The following is a 21,584-nucleotide window of genomic DNA, read 5'->3' on the forward strand; positions in this document are numbered from 1 at the left end:
CGCAACTTGAACTACGACCTTTTGTTAACATGCTGAAGGAGCCGAACTGTGTTCCGTTTAATCCAGGACTGCTCTCTCCTTTCATCAATGATTATCGAGACAGTTACTTGATAAAGACAACGCTAACTCCCTAGGGCAAAGAAACGAAGAAAATATTGATGTGTTTTCCCAAAAATAACGATGCCAAAATCACGAATTAAAATGCGCGCAGCGGGCGATATTTTCAAAATAAAGCGGAAAATAGACAGGTTGGGTGAAGTTAATACTGTGCACTCGGTTGGTATAAACAGATCCTTAAATACGTAAAAATACGACCGGGCAATATCTATCATTCTGAAATATGCCAAAGACAGAAACAAATGCACCACGTTTTTTTTATGAGCCAAAATAAACAAAACAAAAATTCTACGAACGAAACAGACCCTGTTTGCAATGTTTATTTACACGTTTAAAACATTGTTATTCTGATATTTTTTGGTCAGCATATAAAATAAAAAAATCTTTTGTTGAAAGGGCGGTGGTCATCGCGTCCTGTTGGATAGGGGACTCATAGCGACGTATACAACACGTGTAAACAATGCTTCATTACATGAAGTACGAAAACGCGCTGCGCAACGACCAGCGCCCTTCAAATTTGTACCTGTGTCATACTATTTTAAAGGACGTTGGCTTTTTTTTAGTTTGGAAAATAACTTTTCAAAAAAGTGGTTATACACTAAATATTTATGTAAACAACTAAACATGTACGCCGAAATAACGGAATAGACTACTAGTATGTTTTAATATTTTTGTAAACTGAATGACGACATCATTTCTGTGAACAACTGATCACCGATATCACGTAAATGACTATGTATTAAATATTTCTGTGAACAACTGATCACTTATATCGTGTAATAGACAACAACTGTAACAACCAGTCTTCTCGGTCATTATTATGTTCAGTATTATGTAAATTAGATAATGAAAAGTTCTTATTTGTATTGTTGTTTTATTTGCGAAGAATAATTAGAATGTAGTGTATACACGTAATTTCTATTGCATGTTCAAGGGTACCGAATATCCCGCCGTTTAGCGTCCCATTTACAGCTTTACCCTAATGTGATACCATGGAGGTAAAAGTCTTTTTTACCTCCATGGTGATACCAAGTGAAACGTATATTTTTACTATCCCATTTTACAAAAGCCGAAACTGGGTGTATCATGGTACAACACACGCTGCGACAACTGAGTGATCAGCGACATCTTTGTTGGGCGATGTTTCAATGGTGAATTAGTTTCTTTGAAATGAAGTGAATATGAATATGAACTATATTACAACGTGTTTGAATTATGTGCAGCAATGGGCAATGACCTCCAGAGTTCACGCATTAATATCTAATTAAATTCGCTTAACTCTGTTTTTTAATAAACATGTCGCACGTGAAAAGCAGGAGATATTTTAGATTAGTTTTATGTTTACCGATCTTCAACTTTTAAGAATAAATGATAGCTACCGTTGTCGAATCAATCAAGAAGCTCGAAACCGGAAGGCTTGGCTATTTTAAACTTCGTAAATAGCATTCTTTTCAAGCGGCGACTTCATTCACGTTTAATGAACGTAAGTGAAATGTATGGAAGAGTCACGATACTTGTACCTACGAAAGTTACGACTCTTATTCTTGAAATTGGTCATAAATACATGCACAAAATACAAACATATACCATTTTTTCAATGGCACAAAAATCATACTTATTGTTTGAAATACTAGTAACTGATACCAACACATATAACGATAGGTGCGAATTTCAAATATTGAAACCCTTGGCCGAAACTTCCGTCCACCGGAACGCCCAAACCCAATTTTCTGTCATTTTAAATATAATTACTCAGTAAAGTAACAAGGAAGGTATACATGTTCGATTTATAGTTATAAATCGATGCCAAAGCAAATTCAGAAAATGCAGATAACATTATAACAGGAATTGGACACCGTGTCTCGACGTCAGTTATTTTTTCGCTTTCACACATTATTATTTAGGCCGCAGTTTGGTTACGTCAGAAGTGTCCAACACGCCGGACCTCGGCGTGTTGTTTCTCGGTGTTTTCCTTTATGTACGTAACACATTTCGACGAAAAGGTAGTCTGCATTATCGGAATAGTGTCTTAAATTGAAGTCTCTGCTTTATGTTTCTACAATGCTGTCTTTGGAATAACCATTGAGAAATTAGTTTTCCTTTAATATATACCAACCATTGGTTTTGTTTCCTCGGCAGGCTAATTGACATCTCTCACAGCCATCCTGGTTGCAATTGTAAAAACAAATTTCACGAACCTAATTTAGTCAATGCATGGAGGTATCTGTTTATACCTCCATGGTCAATGATAGTTGCGGTTACGCAATCTAGCGCTTGATCATGCTGTATTTAGGCCACCCATGGAGGCTCTTTTTACATTTAAGCCCAAATAATAAACGTCAACAATATTAGTAAATGCTAAAGCAATCTCAATTATGAATCCTAAGTAGGAAGACTGAATAGACGTGATGTCACAGCGTCAACCGTAGTGCTTGTCATGATTACAAGATCCTAAAGCGGAAGTGATGCAATCGTAGAACGATTTTTAGCCCTTGAAAGAGAAGCAACGTCACAACAGTTATAAATACGCCTGTCGCTGTGTTGGCTGTTGGTTGTTGGCTCACCCGCTTCAAGTCGTCCGAATATAACGCCTCGTTAATTACTACTTAATGCTAAGTGGTGTTTGAAATAACGCTATTTTACAGAGTGGGTTGCGTGGAACGAATTGTCGTATGTTTTAAAATTACGTCAATTAGTCGCGTGAATCCGGGCCAGAATCCCAGGGCCGACCTGCCGTTCACAAAAAAACACTCCTGTAGATTCGTGTGCTACAGTAACTCATGAGTAGACATCATCTTCATAAAAAAAGATCATAACATTTTCCCTGAAAATTACATGGTCATCAAGTATTGCAATACACTACATAGTAATATAGCATTTTATTTAAAAATTGTAATATAAGTGATGATATAGAAAACATTCCCTGTAGACACAATCAGGGTAGAACAAACTCCCAGACAGTACAGTACATCGCATGGAGACAATGGCATTTAATGTGAGCGTACCATAATCCGTTAATTGTTAAACCACCTATTTTATAGCTGTATATTATATATTATGATTTATAAAGCAACAATAGGACTATTTGTATTTTAAAATAAAGATTGAAATTGGTGACCTTTTAGATCTACTGTGAAATACTATATTTTCGCGAATATACCTTTTTCCTATATGTCACATTCAACTCGTCAGAAATCAGTAAAAAAAATCCATGCAAAACACTCAAAAACACTTTTCAGCAAACAATAATTCCAGCTAAAATAAAGTATTTCACAGTACATCAACGTTCATCGTCGACCCTGTTCTATTGTAATGTGTTGGCAGTAACTTAAAAATTACATTATCTAAACACATGTTTTCTGAGATAATGTCCGCCGGGATCTTGCTCTGCCGGAATCCAGTAAATCTCAAATTCAGGTTAATCTCAAAACACATTTCGTGCTCGTAGGATTAGCGATGGTGCGGGTTAAACCCATACATTATCCATGTAAGGTCCAAGGCCACTTCACAAAATGTCAATAGTCGCTAAAGTGTTAATTCCATAGATAAACATACACAATTTACAGAGGGCGCACAACCATCGCATAAGCCATGATAAGGAGCTATTTTGCTTCGCATGAATTGTAAAGTTCAACTGGATTTGAGATCGGCGAGGGCGCAATAACAGAAGTAATATTATTATTAGTCACTGCGGATTCGTATGTAATAAATTATTATATGTCGCTATAATAGCATATTTATGTAATGTACAGTTACAGTCGCTAGTTAAGCACTTCGCCACAATCGAATCATTGAGTATTAGTTCAAACAATACCATTGTAAAACAAAAAAATATATAGTTGACGATAAATTAGTAAATTATAAACGGATTAGTTAGAAATATATTTCTATAGTCTTTAGACCTGGCCACCTAAGCAGGTTTATATGAAAAGTGAATGATTTCTACATGTCAAGCCAGTAGTGCAGCATTTCAAGCTGCGTGATTTCCGCTTAATAAGTTGAACGTAAAACAACGACAAACTCAAAGTTGCCCGTCAATTTACGTTGAAAATATACAACGGGCAACGTAGTATATCAGTTCTTTAAGTTCAGCGTAAAACGACAGCAAATTTGGGAATTTCCGCTGTTTACATTGGGCGTATCAAACGCGCAATTTCTAAATTTACGTTGTTTCAGTTTCGACGGTTACGCGAGGGAAATTCGAACGTTTACGCACCCAAATATAAACAACGGATTTACTGCAAAACACGTTGCTAATCCGGCAAGCGGCTACGACGGAAATTCGAATTTTCATGCAGTGTAGCCATTGGATATAATGTCGGGAATAAATGGTTTTCTGAACAAGCTTTATTAATTATTGCTGGCAATATTCCAGTATGAATTGGGAGCAAACTGTGACACCAAATCTAGTCGTTGTATTGTTATGCTTCTAAAATATTTTTTTTAAATAAACTAAATTAAATAGAAATATTATGTGTATTTTTGTATGTGGAAACATGGCTTGCCCACTAAAAAATATAAAGAAGTGTGGTCTGCAGTTCTTTTTTTTAATTTTTTTATTTGTGAAAAAAAAACTGGAGTGTAAACAATAAAACACTCACAGTGCAAGGCTAGTTCACCAACATGTCTATTCTCTTGCTTGAGTGTGAAAGTACATGGTTTAGTGACTACCTCTTATATTTTTAAATTTTAGAATTTTTTTTATTTGGGAAGGTTCTTCTATAAATATATATATATATATATTGCCAGGCGACAGTTCCGGACAATGAGTGTCACTGTTGTCTCACCTGACTTTCTTTTCTGTAAGTGAAAATTGCAAGTGCTAATGACGACACAGAAGTCATATTCATGTTACATGACATGTGTGGCCATCTATCTTTCAAATGGCAATTTGTAATGCGCTATCTTGGTGTCAACCAGGCCCGGTCGAACACAAGCACCTGCGGACCTTACCCAAGGTCCCCCCAAAGTCGCATTCAGTGCTACCAGTGACCGGTCATCGAGATATTATTAACTCAGACTCCTCAAAAGCCTATAAGTTATGTGAATCTACCGAATATAGAGTTTCCTCGTGCATCATGACAGAATCGCTATCACAAGTGACGGAGATGTCTCACGACGTAGTGGGTATCGATAAAGTAAATAACACGGTGAGGCAATATATTAGTATTGAATTTATTTCTAACCGAATAGCGTTAATTGACGACTTTAAAATACTGATACCATAATAACCAATATATCAAGAAGTCAATTAAACTCGAAGTAATATATATGTGATTCAGATTTTAGTAGTATATAATTTCTTTAAAGGAAAATACAGTATTTTTATCATATAAAATCATATTTAATAATGTTATTGTTCATACACGAGTTGTTAATCACGCTACATATTTTGTAATTTCATACATCCGTTTTCAGTTATAAGACAATTAAATGTTAAAAAATTAATATAACAAACTATGTTTTGTCTTTAATATTTACTTGTAATCGCTAATTATGCGAAAGGAGGATAGTACAAATTTACTTAGAAATATTCTTCATATATTTTGAAATATTCTTAGTATATTTCTGAATTCACGAGTCAAAATCAGCTGTATTCAGGTTTCCGTACAAAAAAGCGAAAGAATTTCACACTGTCGAAAACGGAGTATCTTATTGTCGTGTCGTCCTGACAAACGTCGCTGCGAATTATGCTGATACCTTTTTAATTCCAGATGAATGACAGGTTATAAGACTGTGGTAACATTTCAACATTCTCGATAAAACAAATTAACGATTGTCAAAAAGAACGCTGCCAATTTCAAAATCAAACATTTCAGCACGACCACAGCACACGAATAAAAACACTATTAGTAGGGGGTCTAAGGTTAAATTGTGAAATTACGAAAATGTAAACACCAATACCCAAATATAAAATGTTAAGTACATAAAATTGTTGCATTACAAATCGCACCGTTGTTGGTACAATCGTTTAAACCACCACCAAGTCATTGTCTGAATAATACACATAAGATTATACATACAAAAAATGAATACAAGTGTTAAAAACACTTTAATGGTGAAAAATCATTGGCCAAGTCTGCTAAACAAGATTTACGAAGTCTAATTTATTCAACTACTGACGTCCCGTTTGTCGCAATATCATGGAATACCATGTAAGCAGATGATATCCTTATAAGACACGTTTTATTCACAGGGAGTTTCTGAAAATAAAACAGAATGTGGGTTACAACATTTCGCCAGAAATATAGTATGTTATTACCCTCTGGAATAACGACTGGCCAAATATATACGTAAAGATAAACACATACCAAATTCACAAATGAATCCCTTTTTCCGTTCGCAGTAGGCATCATCCCATGTTAAATAAGCATCTTTCCTGTAAATATATGTGTATTTGCATAAAACATCCACAACCAGTACATTAATATGCTTATCAAATTGTTATTGTTTTAAACATTGGACATCAGTCACCACCCTTATAACCCACTCATATTGCCATGGCCGATATTTTATGATGGTAAAATCTCACTGAGTATTAGGTGGCCACTGTGCACATAGTATTTAATCTCATTCCATTTCATTGTATAAAATGAGTTGTGATTCCTAACATGTCTTTTAAAGCGCATTGCATTGATTGGATGAGGCTTTGCTGCTGGCGTTTTTAAATAGGCGCCTTGATTAGATTAATCCTTGCTGACAATTTAAAATTACAAGTAGCCGATATGCAAAAATGCACAACAAAAACAACATTGAAATTTTGTATTTGTGTGTGTTTTTTTGGTAATATAAAAAAAAATTAAATTCTTTCTCGATCACTGAAAGTAAACTATTGTGTTATTTATTGAATAAAGAATAATCTAAGTTGGTTTTACTTTCTGAAACAAAACACTATGATCCTTTGCAGCATCATATTCATTTGTTTTCTAATTTTGGTGACTTATAATACAATTTTTTTTTAAATTACACTGGCAACTGAGGTGAAGACAAGGAAAAACACTTTCAATGGGTAATACATAAAATGAATGTCCCACAAAATAAATTTGTCAATTGAAATTAATTGCATCATTGTCATGTTATTCTTGCTTTGAGCCAAAACGTATTTCAATTTCATTATTAATTTTCATATATAGATCATACCAGAGATTTCATATCCTCAATCGTAGTTATGTCTTAGATAATCAGCGTATAACAATAAAACTTTATTCCTAATGGGTATTTTATCACATTGAATTTAGAACCAAAAGCGCAGTGCTCTTAGCAATAATATGCCTTTAAGCGGTAGCACTACGGCTACCAGGTATAAGTACAGGCAACATTCCGAACATATAAATAGGTAACCCACGAGATGCAAACTAACGACCACGGCAACAGGGTAAGCGAGCAAAACGAGTCACTGTGACGTCAGCCACACACGAACGATGCATTCACAACAAACAATACTGTGCCATTGGTGTGCGTGCATGACAGGCATTTCTACTTACACCATACAAAAAGAACTGTTACGTAACTCCCTTGACAATATGTTGGCAATCATTCCTACAGTATGCCACAGACCCTCCCTGACTGTGAGTATGCATATACAAGAAACTGTTACGTAATACATTGACAATGTTCTGACAAACATTCCTACAGTATGCATACAGAAGAAACCGTCGCGATATTCTGTCCAAGGCTGTAAAATAGATAGTTGTTTTTATCTTCTACATGGTGGTAAGACAATTATCTTATAGCATACATACCACAACTGAATACAATCCTGCCCACCACTGCTCTGCTGAACATTGTTGTTTGGTTGTCCGTTCGCCCACTTAGTAAACCCAGTAGTATCAAGCGCTGACCCATCAGACCAAACAAAGCTTCCTTCATTGTCACGGTCATCAAGCCCAAACCAGAAACCCTTCTGTACATTATCATCTAGGTTACTTTGAAGTATGAATTGCCGAACACTTTGGAATATCGTCTGTGTGTTCAGCATGGCCAGCTTACCACCTTTATTGGCGCAGATGGATTCAGCACTGGCGTAGCTAACTTGGTTTGAATATACATCGTAATGTTTACAATGTGCAGTCAAACGATTAACACTGGCATCTGAAATTAGAGTATATATAATCCCAACAGTAAGCGAGGTTGATGTGAAGTGTTAATTGTTCAGTGTGGAAATCGACAAACATATTAAATAATAAATTACTATTTCTTGCTACATATATTTACTGTGAGTCAATAAATATATTACAAAAACACTTGCAATAGCGCCATTTCGGGTATTTGATACGACTAACATTTTTAAGTATTCACTATTGAAGAACGCAATATTTTGATCGGATTGTGACAAATAAGATGTGCTCACCACATTCACAGATAAATCCTTTCTTTTTTGAGCAATAGGCGTCGTCCCACTTGAGATATGCGTTTGCCCTGAAAACAATTCAACATCATTTACACATATATTTATTGTAGTCGTTTAATAAAAATAAATGAAATAAATCTTTTGAAAATCAGGTATGAAATATAGTATTAAAATGCAGGTATTTCCTGTCCATGTAGTCGATATATTCGAGTGAGTTTCATATGACTTGACTTGACTCATATGGCGCTCACTCGTAATGAACTTGAGGAAATTTAACAGCACAACAGTCAAATGGCTTACCAAAGTTGGATGCAATCTTGACCATCAGCAGATTGTTGCACATTGTTGTTTGGCTGACCATCAGCCCAATTCATGAAGTCATTTTCATTTAATATCGCACCACTGGACCAAACAAATTCACCTTCGCTTGTATAACGGTCATCAAGGCCAAACCAAAACCCCTTGGATACGTCATCTTCAAGATTGTTTTCGTATATGAACTGTCGAACCTTCTTATATATGGGTTGAGTGTTTAGCATGGCCAGTTTTCCCCCATTTGATATGCAAATATCTTCAGCAGTTGCATAGTTTACTTCATAGGTATTTACTTCATAATGCGTATCTTCTATCACCAACACATGTTCACGTTGATCTGAAATGAAAAGGTTTTGACTTTGACTAATGTTAGAATGGGAATGAAGACTATGGATGACTATATAAGTGGCCGAATTCGAAGAAACGTTTTATTGAGTTTTTACGGGAACTAATTTTTGACTATCATAACTATTGAAGACGTCATCTTTCAACACTTTTCTTTACGCCACCAATGTATAAATTACGCAATCTATAAAATATGATGTCTCATGGACGTTTATGTGAGCCGTTGACGTTGAGTTACGGTCACGAGAACATGAAGACGTTCATAAAATTTAGTTCATAAAATTCAATAGACTATATCTCCAGAACTACGAGGCACATACAAATTCCGAGACGCATTTTCAAAGATAAATATCTTATAAAGCAACAGTGCAAAGATCAGAAACATAGAAAAAAGGAACACCGAGAAACGGCCAATCCCGCAAAAAACTCTATGTTTAGGAGGTTCAGGGGAACGATCGTAACGTAATTCCTTGAGCAAATATTAACACGAAACATATATGATCGTATTCTGCTATGTCTCAGCTTTCTGAAAACATATACATTGCCATAACTGCATGCTTAGTAACTGGCGGGAAAAGTCCTAATCTCAATTAAACTAGAACTTGTGTTTCCCCTCTTGCCAACTTAATACAACTCATGAATCACATGTCTGTTGTGATATCATTGTGATTATATAATAATTCGTTTCAACTATGCATTCATCGCATGAGATAACATTGATAATCGCATATATTTGTGTATATTTAAATACTATATATTCTGATCTTAGATCTGTTTTTCCAATCATCCACTTTGTATGATCAATGCGTTGTGCATATATGAATGTATATTCCTTACCACATGTGATATCCCCTTCCGAATCTATCTGAAAAACCCATACTCCCAATTGACAAACATTAGTAGTGTCTTTTATCCCGTTTTCGGAATCCGGTAGAGTGTTAAAGATAATTCCATCTCCAGCATTATACCCGATCTAAAGGTAATGTGAGTCCATGTAAGGTCAGTAGTGAATGATGAATCTTATTTATAAATATAATTGTACATTTCATACATGTTGTTTGATTATATATATATATATATATATGTTTGTATATGTGTATTAATATCCTTGCATTTATTTTTTATAATGACGCTGTTATACTGTTGTATACAATTCATCAATTAGATCAGTTGCTTAACAAATGTGAATTTACTTACAATAGCTGATGAACCCATATTTTCTTCTTCTACACTGGTTACTACCTCAGTCGTCCATTGAATGTCACGATAATCGAACACAGTGAATGACTGTTCACCATCAGTCATGAGCCATGCTTGGATAGTATTTTTCTGTAAAATGAAACATAATTCAATAACATATAAAAAATGTAATGATTTCTTAAAATACAGTTAAGAGTACAGTGCTTTGTGATAGCACTGTGTGCTCACTCATACAGTGTATTACTTACTGGTACAGAGGTAAGGGTTTCGGTGAATAACACTGTATCCCATATAGCGACAAAGACCCAGTTAGCTGTGAAACTTGTATAAGTCGAATATCTCCTGACGTATGCAGTTGCCTTGGCAAGAAGCACTGAATCTGTTGATGACTGCCTCCATCGCACTTGCCCACCGTTTGTGGTGTCAACATTAGTCCAGAATGGCGCAATCAAAGACCAGCCACTACTGAGAGGGAGACTTGATGGTGGGTATTGAGAAATATTCATGTCAAATGAAATAACACCATTGGAGTTCACCTAGAACAAAAATATTGATTGTATAATGTTGAATTTTTCGTTCATCCAATTATAGAATAAAATACAATATAGACGAGAAGTACTTATATATTTATAAATTGTATTCAGAACAATAATTCTGGATGTTTTAGTGCATCAGTGTTTAACAACCCGGTTTCTGTATAGTAGACACAATAATAAAGATCACACAATTCAAACGCAAACCAAACAAGTACCTAGAATATAGCTATATTATCTGATAATTACATGGCAGACTGACTGACTGACTGACTGACTGACTGAATGACTGAATGAATGAATGACCGAATGAATGAATAAATAAATTAATGAATGAATTAATACATTACCCATAGTTCCTCTTTGATATTGCCAAAAAACGGGAAGGGTGGAATACTTATTGACCCAGACATTGACGCAACATTATATACATTTGGTTGATTTATAAGGTGAATTGGTGCGTTGAAGCAAACTGATACTCCAGTGTACACATCAACAAATGCTTCTTCAGATGCCACACTAATCACGTGGTTACTAGCCACACATTTGTAGAAACCAATGGTTGCGGAATTGACGTTACTGATGTGTAGATTGGTGCCTACAGCTCCTGGTATCAATAGTCCGTCTTTAAACCAAGTGATCTCTGGTTTGGGATCTCCATTAGCATTGCACACCAACAAAATATCTCCACCTTTTTCACTAGTTATATTTACTGGTTGTCTTATTATCTCTGGTGCGACAGCGCAGAATATTTTCAAATCAATCATTTGCTGCAGAACATCTAAAATATCAGTACTAACAACAAACGCATCATCAGCTCCCAATGAATCCTTGTTTATCACATCGAAGAATCGCTGTCTAGTGTCATTAATGAGATTCTTCATGGTTTCAACATGTGGCAAATCAACACGTTCATGGATACTGTATATAGTATCAAACGATAGTAAGAGGCAGTCTTTAAACGATGCGCATTGCCAATCTATGGATGCCTGTGTTGTGAAGTTATCCATAACTGCTCTCCAAATTCCAAGTACTTGATATTCGGAAGCAAGTTTAATCTCTTCCAAACTTGAGTTGTCAATCTGCTGCAAGCCCTCAAATAACCCATGAATACTTGGGTTTGTTACCAAATCCTTCACTAGAAAATCGATATCATCTTCCGTTATATTGTAATTTATCAGTGCTTCTGTTATATTTATGCCGCTTTCATTAACATCCATGAAAGTATTTTCCTGTAATTTGCTTATAGTCTCATTAACATGTGATGAATTCATGGTGTCGTATTGATATTCCTGAGCAATTTCGCTTAAGAAAGTCATTGATTGAACCAGATATTCAATACAATCAGACAATTGTTCACACCTTTCATGAAACCAGCTGACACGTAATGCATTTTCTTCATCTTGCATGATTGCTGAAGCATTGTTTCTCTTTGCGTAATCTCCTTCGAATGTATATATATATATGGTTTCATTAACTAGTAGGTTAGGATTGAATTCAATTTCGCGTTTCTTCCTGAAGGGCAACAGATCGTCAACCATGATCTCGATAATATGAACTGCTGTATTCCAGATACTTTCTGCCAAATTATTAAAATTGATTATCGCCACAAATGTTTTAACACCTGATCTTAAAATGTCAGCTTTAATCCGAACTTCAAAAGCGAAGAGGTTATTAGAGGACATCTCTATCTCAAACGACACATGCCGAATGTCAACTGTTTCTCCAAGTCCATATGTACTAATGAAATTAAATACTTCAATGCCAGCTGCTACAGATGTTTCTACTATTTCAAAAGCCAGTTTCGTCCCTTCTAGAACCAGTATTACTCCATCAAGTGATTTTACCGCCAATTCCATTGCAAATTCAGCTGGTCCTAAATTAATTCTCGCCAGTTCAACAGAAAACTCTGCAACTGATACCGCAATCTTCGCAGCATCAAATGACAATAGAACTGTTTCAATCGTAATTTGGGCTATTTTTAGAGCAGCATAGGCTGCAGCCCTCACTGCTGCACACAGTATATTTTTGGCAACACATATTGGATCTACAATTGTAAACATACACTTCGAGTATTTTAAGCAAGGATAATACCAGGTAATTCCCCATGTTTTTTTTTTACAAATCTTCAATTTGAAGCCAGGGATACATAATTTATCACAGACTTTTATTTTACACAGTTTCTGAATATCAAGATGCTTTTCTTGTAACCACTCATAAGCATTCCTAACTTCCTCCTCCATTAAGTCGAGTGTTTCTACAGCTTGATCAAGGGTAGCGATTGCTTCATCAAGTGCTGCATTTAACTTGTCAACAATGATCTTCTTCTGTTCCAGCCACGCTTGTGCCCTGTCAACCATATCCTGTGCTTCTGTGATTGCATCTCTCGCTTCTGACAACCTACGTGTTGCTGTTTCCCCTATTTCCCTAGCAGCTTGTTGTAATGCATGTGTCATTGTGAGAGGAAAAGATTGTTGACCAAATCCAAAGTCTCCCCTCACAGTCCATTTTTGCTGAGACCATGGAACATAAATAGATACTTCAGCGTTCAAGGATACAAAAAACAAATTCCACATTTGACCATCAATTTGAAAGTAAACAAACTCTTGATTGACAAAGAGATTCATTTCGGTGTCAATTCCAAGCAGAGATATCTGGGCCACAAACCGAAATAGAAACGTGTCACTATTCGCAGCGAGTGCAAACTCTGCCCCTGGACTTGTAATTTCAATGTTGAATGTTCCAAGTACTAACTCACGAGAGAATGCTAATATTCCTCGTGTGGCTTTTTCTTCGTCAAACATTTCATACAACCCACTGAACCGGCTACATTGACCAAGTACATTAGAATGTACAACTTCAATGTCAACCATTCCAAAGTCCAATGCAAGAATTTTGAAATCTACTGTTAATTTCATCCCAAGACCTGTGAAATTTTCTCTTATATTAAGAACATCTTCAATGTACGATTGAGCGACTTGTTCAATATTTGCTTTCAATTGTTGCAAGTATGTCTCAATCAATTGTTCCATATCATCAGCAAACTGTTCTATCAAAGCAGGAAACTCCTTTTTCACCCTGTTCCAAATGTCAATGATTGCTGCAACATGTGATCTGATAGGTGCTATAATATCTGGTATGTCACTAAATGAACCATTTCTCAATGCACTGACGGCATCTTCTACAGTTTCCCGTAGCATAAGAAGTTCCGATTTCAACTCTGTGAGCGTATTTTCTGCAAGTTCACCAATGTCTTCCACAACTGTCTCGATCGCATTAACCAACTCATCAATATCAGGAAGTATTAATTCAACAATATCTATAATATCTCGCTTAGGCAGAAGCGCAATTTCATCAGATATATCATATGTTAAGAAGGCATCAATCGTGGTATCTAAATATACACTGAACAAGCCTCCAAACTTTGAACTACCAAATGGATTAGCATACACCCATCCACTAAAAAAGAAACCGGGTGGATCTGCAGTTGCACCACACCATTCTCTATTTGCACCTACAAGTATAAATATAAATGAATAAAATGATTAGATGAATGAACCGATTAAATAAATACAATTATTTAAATTTAATGAATAAATTAATTACCTCCCAATGATAACAATGCTGTTGCCTCTGCCTGTACGGCTCCCTGTGTAGTAATTGTGATATGTTCTCCCAAAACGTTGAATTCAATGAGCATGTCAACTTGTGATTCAAACACGACTATTGCTTCCCAACGAGCAGCAAAAATATGCGTTAAGACCTGCAAAATAGAACACGTAACTGTAGTGTTGGGTATAGGTTAACTCTAACCCTGTTCACTTAACGACAAATATAGATGGTTCAGACTCACTTTAGAAAGAGTAGAGGGCAAATATATGTATAGTTAAACAAAACAAGATGTTACAGAACGAAGTGACATAGTTAGCGACACAAAAGCTATATACTTGAAACAGTTCGTCCCAGCATCGCAACATGGCTCAGGAATAGTTTAACATCAGACCCGTGAAATTAAAACCAACTTATTTGCAGGCAATATGTGCTGATAACAAGATGCGCATGTCTACCAGGCATTTCAGGTTCTAAATTAGTTTCAAATATATAATTGATGTCAAACTACTGTAAATCCCGGCCAGTTGATGTGGACAAATGAAGGTCGGATTCTATATACTAAACGCCAATTACCAGGGAGCAGAAATCACTGCATTTTGCTGTATATATACTGGTAATTACTGGTACTACACCCACATGACAGTGAGACATGTGCTCTGGTCCATCCCCAGGAAGAGCATGTTCTTTGTTATTGAGTCAGCTCAGAGTTGTGGAAATGTTGCTTTCTAATTAAAATACTGTGACGCTGAATTGACCTACATACTGTATTCAGGCCAAAACTATCTAGGTCAGTCCCAATGCGAATTGAGAATTTTTGGAGTGGATGGTGTACAATTTGTCAGTATTCATTGCAAAATTGACAGGGCGTTGACATAGATGTGGCGTGTTTTGTCACAAGCCCAAAGAGTACGTTTTCTGAGAATCACACATACGACATATTATTTGGAAACAAAGTAATTCCAACAATGTGTACGAGTATATGAGTGATTATCAACAGAGATACCAATCTTTTTTCTTGTGATTTGTATGTGATACAAGTATTTAGTTACATTCATCCTGAAATTGAAATTCTTTTGACATGTACATGATTATTTTTTTTCTGATTAATTAATGGATGAATCTTGAATGATAAATTCAAGTCGAATCATCCATTATCAATAACGTTCTAAAGTCTACTGTATTCCATGGCAATGCTACCCACAAAATATTTCTATTCCAAACAGCAATGCTACCTTACACAATAGCTTGACCTCTTAGTTAGACAAAATCGCTGCATCAAATTCACCACTACCATACACCCAATACTAATAACAATATTGTGTTTCCTGGCTTGTACAATCCTGGTGTATATTCCTTGCTTTTAGTTGCCAAAGGATTAATGGAATGCCTTGTTGAATTGTGGAGGTTCCTTTCTAATTCTCATTATGAATTAGAAATTGTGGCTTGGTCTGATACAATCGTCTTTTTTATCAACGTGATATATATATATATATATATATATATATATATATATATATATATATATATATATATATATATATATATATATATATATATATATATATATAATAAAGCCAAAAACACACGTATGAAACATAACAAACATAATCCATATATTACTTTACCTTCTCAATATCCTCAACTCGAAGCAAAACCATTAGGCTGCCAGATAATGAAAGTGACACATCAAAGTCCCCGTTTACATTCAATAAATCATTATTTGAAACTGATATTGCTGCCCATATGTTGTAACCATTTTCTAATGAGTATGTAAACATGTGGTCACCATTCCACAAAGTCACACTGTTCTTCTCAGCCTTTAGTTTTTTATCCACCGATACTCCAAAGCCGATGACATCGATTGTCCAACCTTCTTCAGCTGGTATTTCTAATACTTTGAGATTGCGTAGAACGTCTCGAGAACCTTCGGGGAACATTATTATTATTGTTCCCAATACTGTATCACACGTGTCTATGAGAAGACATATTTCATCGATTGAACTTGGAAGAGTTATTGTGTCCCCAAGAATGGTTATTTGTGTTTCACTTTTGAAATGAATGACAGAATACAAATCATCTGCGAAGACAGGTGCACCATGACAGGCATCATAGTTTGATATCTGAGACCCATAAAGAATAAACGAGTTGATACCACTTAGTTCTATATAATTGTGACTCTCATCACTGATTCTAATCCAGCTCGGCAGATAGTCGGCTAAGCCAATCAGGTAAGTGTTTACAAATGAATTCGTTTCAAGGAATTCCTTGATATCATATACAGTGAAAGCAATATCAATACAATCACTGTTTTCAGAGGTAACAATTTCATTTCCAATTTCAGGGGTATAGAAAGAAGACATGCTGGATAGTCCAAACGAAGACGATTTCGTTACAACGAGGCCTTTTATTGAGACCGGAATGGATAACTGGTTGATGTCAAGAAAGACAATTCCAAAAGTGAAATGAATGGTAGAGTCGGCTTTTAATTCATACCATATAGATGTAGAAGACAGCGATAAATGGTTACCAGATGCAGAAGGGCACTGAAACAGTTCTTCAATGTAGCATCCTTTTGGAATTGTGAACTCAGGTATATCAAACTTCTCAAAGACAGTCATAATTGTCATCACCAAGTCCTCTAAAGCAATAAAATCATCAGCGCTGATTCCAGACAGAGTTATTGCAGTAGTGACCAAGCCAGATACCAGAGGTGTAATTGTCACTTCAGTAAATGTCTCCGGGTTTAATATAGATACAGTTGCTGGGTCAAATAGAGCGCTCGTCGACAACAATGTAAGCAACAATAGTTGCTGCGGTTTTGCAAATATGCTGAATGTGTATGATTCCCCAACAATCAAGGCTGGTAATTGTTCAACTGTCACAACACCGAATTCACATAATTCTCCTTGATACCCAGTGTTATCACAGTCACATTTCGGTTGGTTATCAGGTCCGTGAACACAAATGCCGCTGTTCAAACACAAACTCGTCACACAGATGTCTACAACACAAACAATATTCATTATTATTATTTTTGTTTTATAGTGTTCTAATTTCCAATGTGATGTAATATGCCTGGCTGCTGACCATTCGCGTGTCTTCAATATTTAATGTACGAACCATCTCCACTACTTCTCCACAACTATTCAGTAACAAATACACAATTTGCGTCTTCAACAATACCTTAAACACACGTGCCACATGCGATCGTTCGTCGTTAGAGGGATCAAAGCCTCTCAAATGTCGAATTGCTATGACACACAATATTTAGATTATAATGCTTTGTTTTGTTTTATGTTCTACATTATACACGCATAAATACACGCATAAATTGTTCCTTAAAAATTTGTTACATAACTTTATATAGTTTAAATTTTTTCTAAACAATCTTGCCCATATGCATGTACGTCCCACCATGCTTAATGTGCCTATCAAAATATTGTCGAAATTGTAACCGAAAATATACAGCTGTTTGCAGCATTTATTGACTGAGATACACAAAATATTAGATAACTCACCATTACATAAGCTTCCATCTTCATCCAAGACAAACCCCGGAACACAATCACACGTATAGCTGCCAACAGCATTCTGGCATATTTGTTCACACGTGTTTTCTGTCGAACATTCATCAATATCTTCAAAAATAAATATTTTTCAAGTTTAAGCCTGTGATGGGTTTGATATTTTAGGTGGTGGCAATGGATTGAAATTGTTACATATGTAGCATTTTATCCAATTATTATCGCGCTTGTGAATATTACCCTTATTGTCCAGTTGTATTCATATGCAGGGATACATAACATGTTAAAAACACTGAATATATGGCATGATAAATACTACACAGATCTCACAGAAATCGCGCGTAAGTAATGATGCAGCATTATTACAATAGGTAGTACTGACAAATACGTGTAAACTCTTACTTCAGCTACTGAGTATACATACATAATAAATGAGATTACATTAGCTACAAAACCGAATAACCGCTATTGTAAATTGAATTGACCTTCTACTTTGACTAAAACCGTGAAGCTTTAGTCAGGGAATAACGCTAGGAGTTAAGAGTTCTTCCTCGACTATTGAACAAGTAAGCAAGGGCGGGGCTTATCCCACAGCATCATCCACAGCAGATCATTAAACGACTATCTTTTGCCAGTTTCGATAAAGGTCTATGTTTTATAATTACAAAGTTTAGTATCTCCTCCCCAGATTGTGTTCACATGTGATCTCTTTAACACAGTTTAATTGTAATTAGATGTAAAAGTGTCAGCAGTCTTCCACGCTCACGTGACCATTTTGTGGCTGCCAGTGAAGCAGTATAGGAAGCCTGACTAGTATAAATAAAATATCTTGTCCTTTTTCTAATCAATCTTGTGTTATACATATTAGTATTTTTCAAACTATCACACGCAAGTTAACAAATGTGACAGTAGAGAAAATCTAGTCGATACTGACCGGTCGGATGTAATAAAAGGCACAATTGATGTTTGATTACAAATAGTTGCCCTTTCAAGTAATCTGGATAGTACACCTGTATCGTCAAAATGTCTTCGAAATCATTCCTTAATATCAATTAAAACGGCTAGTTAGCAATTGTTACACTATGTTTATATATTATAATTTACGCGTCATCAGCGACTTTCAAACAATACGGTAGTTTAACTAATATTCCTATTCATTATTCCCCGGACAACCGATAAGTCTGGGCAAAGACTAACTCTAGCCTGGTGATGTGTTATATTTTCCGTGAATTAATTAAGGCAAGTTTACGTGTTTATGGATACTCGGCGCATTCTATAACAACTGTGACTTTTAAAATCACGATTACATTCTAACTCGTGCGATTACCTACACATATATTGCGCCAATGGGAGGCATAACTTTTCCAACTTATCGTACAATTTATGCAAATGTATAATTCCCATATTGTATTAGACAAACACTGCTACTTTACACTGAAAAACAAAGAATTATTAGATAAAAAGTTCGACTAAGTTTTATTAAGAAAAGAAATATAGAATATAGAGCCATAGTCCAAACAAAAACTGCCACACTTACCCAGACAACTAACGGCGTTGATGTCAAGTTCAAATCCTTGGAAACATGAACACGATGCAACTCCACTCACTGTTTCACATATCTGGGTACAATTATGAGATGTAGTTTCACATGCATCGACGTCTGTGGAGACAAACATCACATAACACGTTAGACACGTTGGTACTATATTATTAATTCAATAATGTACCCGGTAGATGCATTTTAAAACTATAATGTACGAGCACGATATATGTTCATAACTATTAATTTACGATTATTTAAAAAAAATGTCACAGGGTATATCACAGTGTATATAACTCACCTGAACATGTTTTTCCATTGACATCCAAAATATATCCAGTGTTACAAGTACAAGTAAAGCTCCCTTCTGTGTTGTCACATTGGTGTTCACATCCAGCGCTGCCGACTGTGCACTCATCTATATCTAACGTAATAAATACAATTCTTCGGCATTAGTATATAATATGTATAAACCGTACAAGCACTTCTTGTAACCGTTATTGTTTTTTTTTTCGATCTATGGCGTAATTGAATTTCTACAGTATGTAATTATCTTGTATTACTTCATACCTTGGCACTGATTACTGTCGTCCAATTCATAACCATGGAAACAGTTGCATTGATAGGAACCGGGTAGATTGAGGCATTCCTGTGTACACGGGTCACCAATACATTCGTCTATATCTGCATTACATAATTGAGTGAAACATGTCATCACGTGATCATTATACTAAATAATCCCAAACATCACATCTTGTAAATGCCATTATCGCTTCATACTTACCGTTACAATCAGCACCATTGGGGTCCAAAACAAAGCCGATATTACATGAGCATTCAAAACTTCCCTGTGTGTTCTGACAGGTATATTCACACCCACCATTGGAGGTAAGACACTCATCGATGTCTGTGGAAGAAATATATCCTTTAGTAAGACTGTAATAGTAAACATCGTCACGTGGTTGCTAAATAATTTCAGAATAATTTGGCAAAATATTTTAAAGCAGGGGAGTCGTCACCCACGCATGCGTCAGATGGCCATAGCGTGTCTTTGTTTACAAACAAGCGTCTACCCATGAGGCTTTGCGTTTTTAGCGTGTGTTGTTATCGTCGCTTGGGACTCAATTCCCGCGCATGCGCAGGTGACGACCCTCCCGCTTTAAGCATTGCTTTGAAAAACAAGTTGTGTCACGGGGATAATACTGTACAACGGGATGATACAGGCAACGCTTCTCTGTAGTTCAAAGAACGCATATTGAAACTCGAAACGAAAATATGGCCTTTGCGTTTTTAGCGTGTGTTGTTATCGTCACTTGGTACTCAATTACCGCGCGTGCGCAGATGACGACCTTCCATCTTTAAATGTGGACAAGTGACAACAATAAATTACTACGTTTGATAAATGAACGTTTTGGTTATTGCCTAAATATTATTTCACGTTTGATTTTGTGTAAATAAAACATGTCTATTTTATTCTGGGTTGTTCATCTCACATCATAGAATATATCGCGAATGTTCACAATTCCTGTCTTTTTATTCAACACCTGAATACTTTATTGACGATATGTTAATTCCCGGAGTCTCTAATACAAGTAAATACTCGTTGACGGACACAACACCCATACATAGCTTAACATGATAAATCTTTCTGTGAATGTTGTATTTTCTTTGTTAATACGAAATATTGCATGTCTCTTATATGCTAAGAACATGTGTACTTCATAAAGTGTCACTCACCCACGCATTGCGTATCTATGATATGATAGCCATCGTTACACATACATATATATGATCCAACTGTATTGATGCAGACTTGATTACATGGCTGATCCACTGCACATTCGTCAACATCTGAATGAGAAACAGGCTTAGTTGCGTTGGTATTTTACTGTCGCACATCGCGTGTTGCACGTGCTTTCATGACAGTGCATGATACAAATATGAATATAGCAAATGATCATATATGTAATGTGATGAACAGGTTAAATATAAGGCACCATTTGTCAACGATTAGAACAAACTATTATACTTTATTATAGTCCGTCGCA

At 35.8% G+C, this 21,584-nt stretch overlaps 1 protein-coding gene across 1 annotated transcript; it reads right to left on the reverse strand.

Moving 5' to 3' along the window:
* Positions 1-6,146: 6,146 nt before the first annotated feature.
* Positions 6,147-8,099, reverse strand: LOC144361178 (C-type lectin domain family 19 member A-like). Its single transcript, XM_078013372.2, has 3 exons — positions 7,860-8,099; positions 6,429-6,496; positions 6,147-6,320 (listed from the first exon to the last, which is right to left on the reverse strand). Exons 1-3 carry the CDS (start codon positions 8,093-8,095, stop codon positions 6,304-6,306), a joined length of 321 nt encoding a protein of 106 aa, XP_077869498.1. The 5' UTR covers positions 8,096-8,099; the 3' UTR covers positions 6,147-6,303.
* Positions 8,100-21,584: the final 13,485 nt, after the last annotated feature.

This window comes from Saccoglossus kowalevskii, chromosome 11 (assembly GCF_978046115.1).
Source record: "Saccoglossus kowalevskii chromosome 11, keSacKowa6.1, whole genome shotgun sequence".
In the NCBI taxonomy this organism is placed as follows: domain Eukaryota; kingdom Metazoa; phylum Hemichordata; class Enteropneusta; family Harrimaniidae; genus Saccoglossus; species Saccoglossus kowalevskii.

Bases quoted from the DNA above. Each gene is read 5' to 3' on its own strand.
- LOC144361178 (XM_078013372.2), bottom strand. From the start codon at position 8,095: ATGCTGAACACACAGACGATATTCCAAAGTGTTCGGCAATTCATACTT. The intron at 6,497-7,859 runs GTATGTATGCTA...ATATATTTACAG, and splicing joins CAGGATTGTATTCAGTTGTG to GAAAGATGCTTATTTAACAT.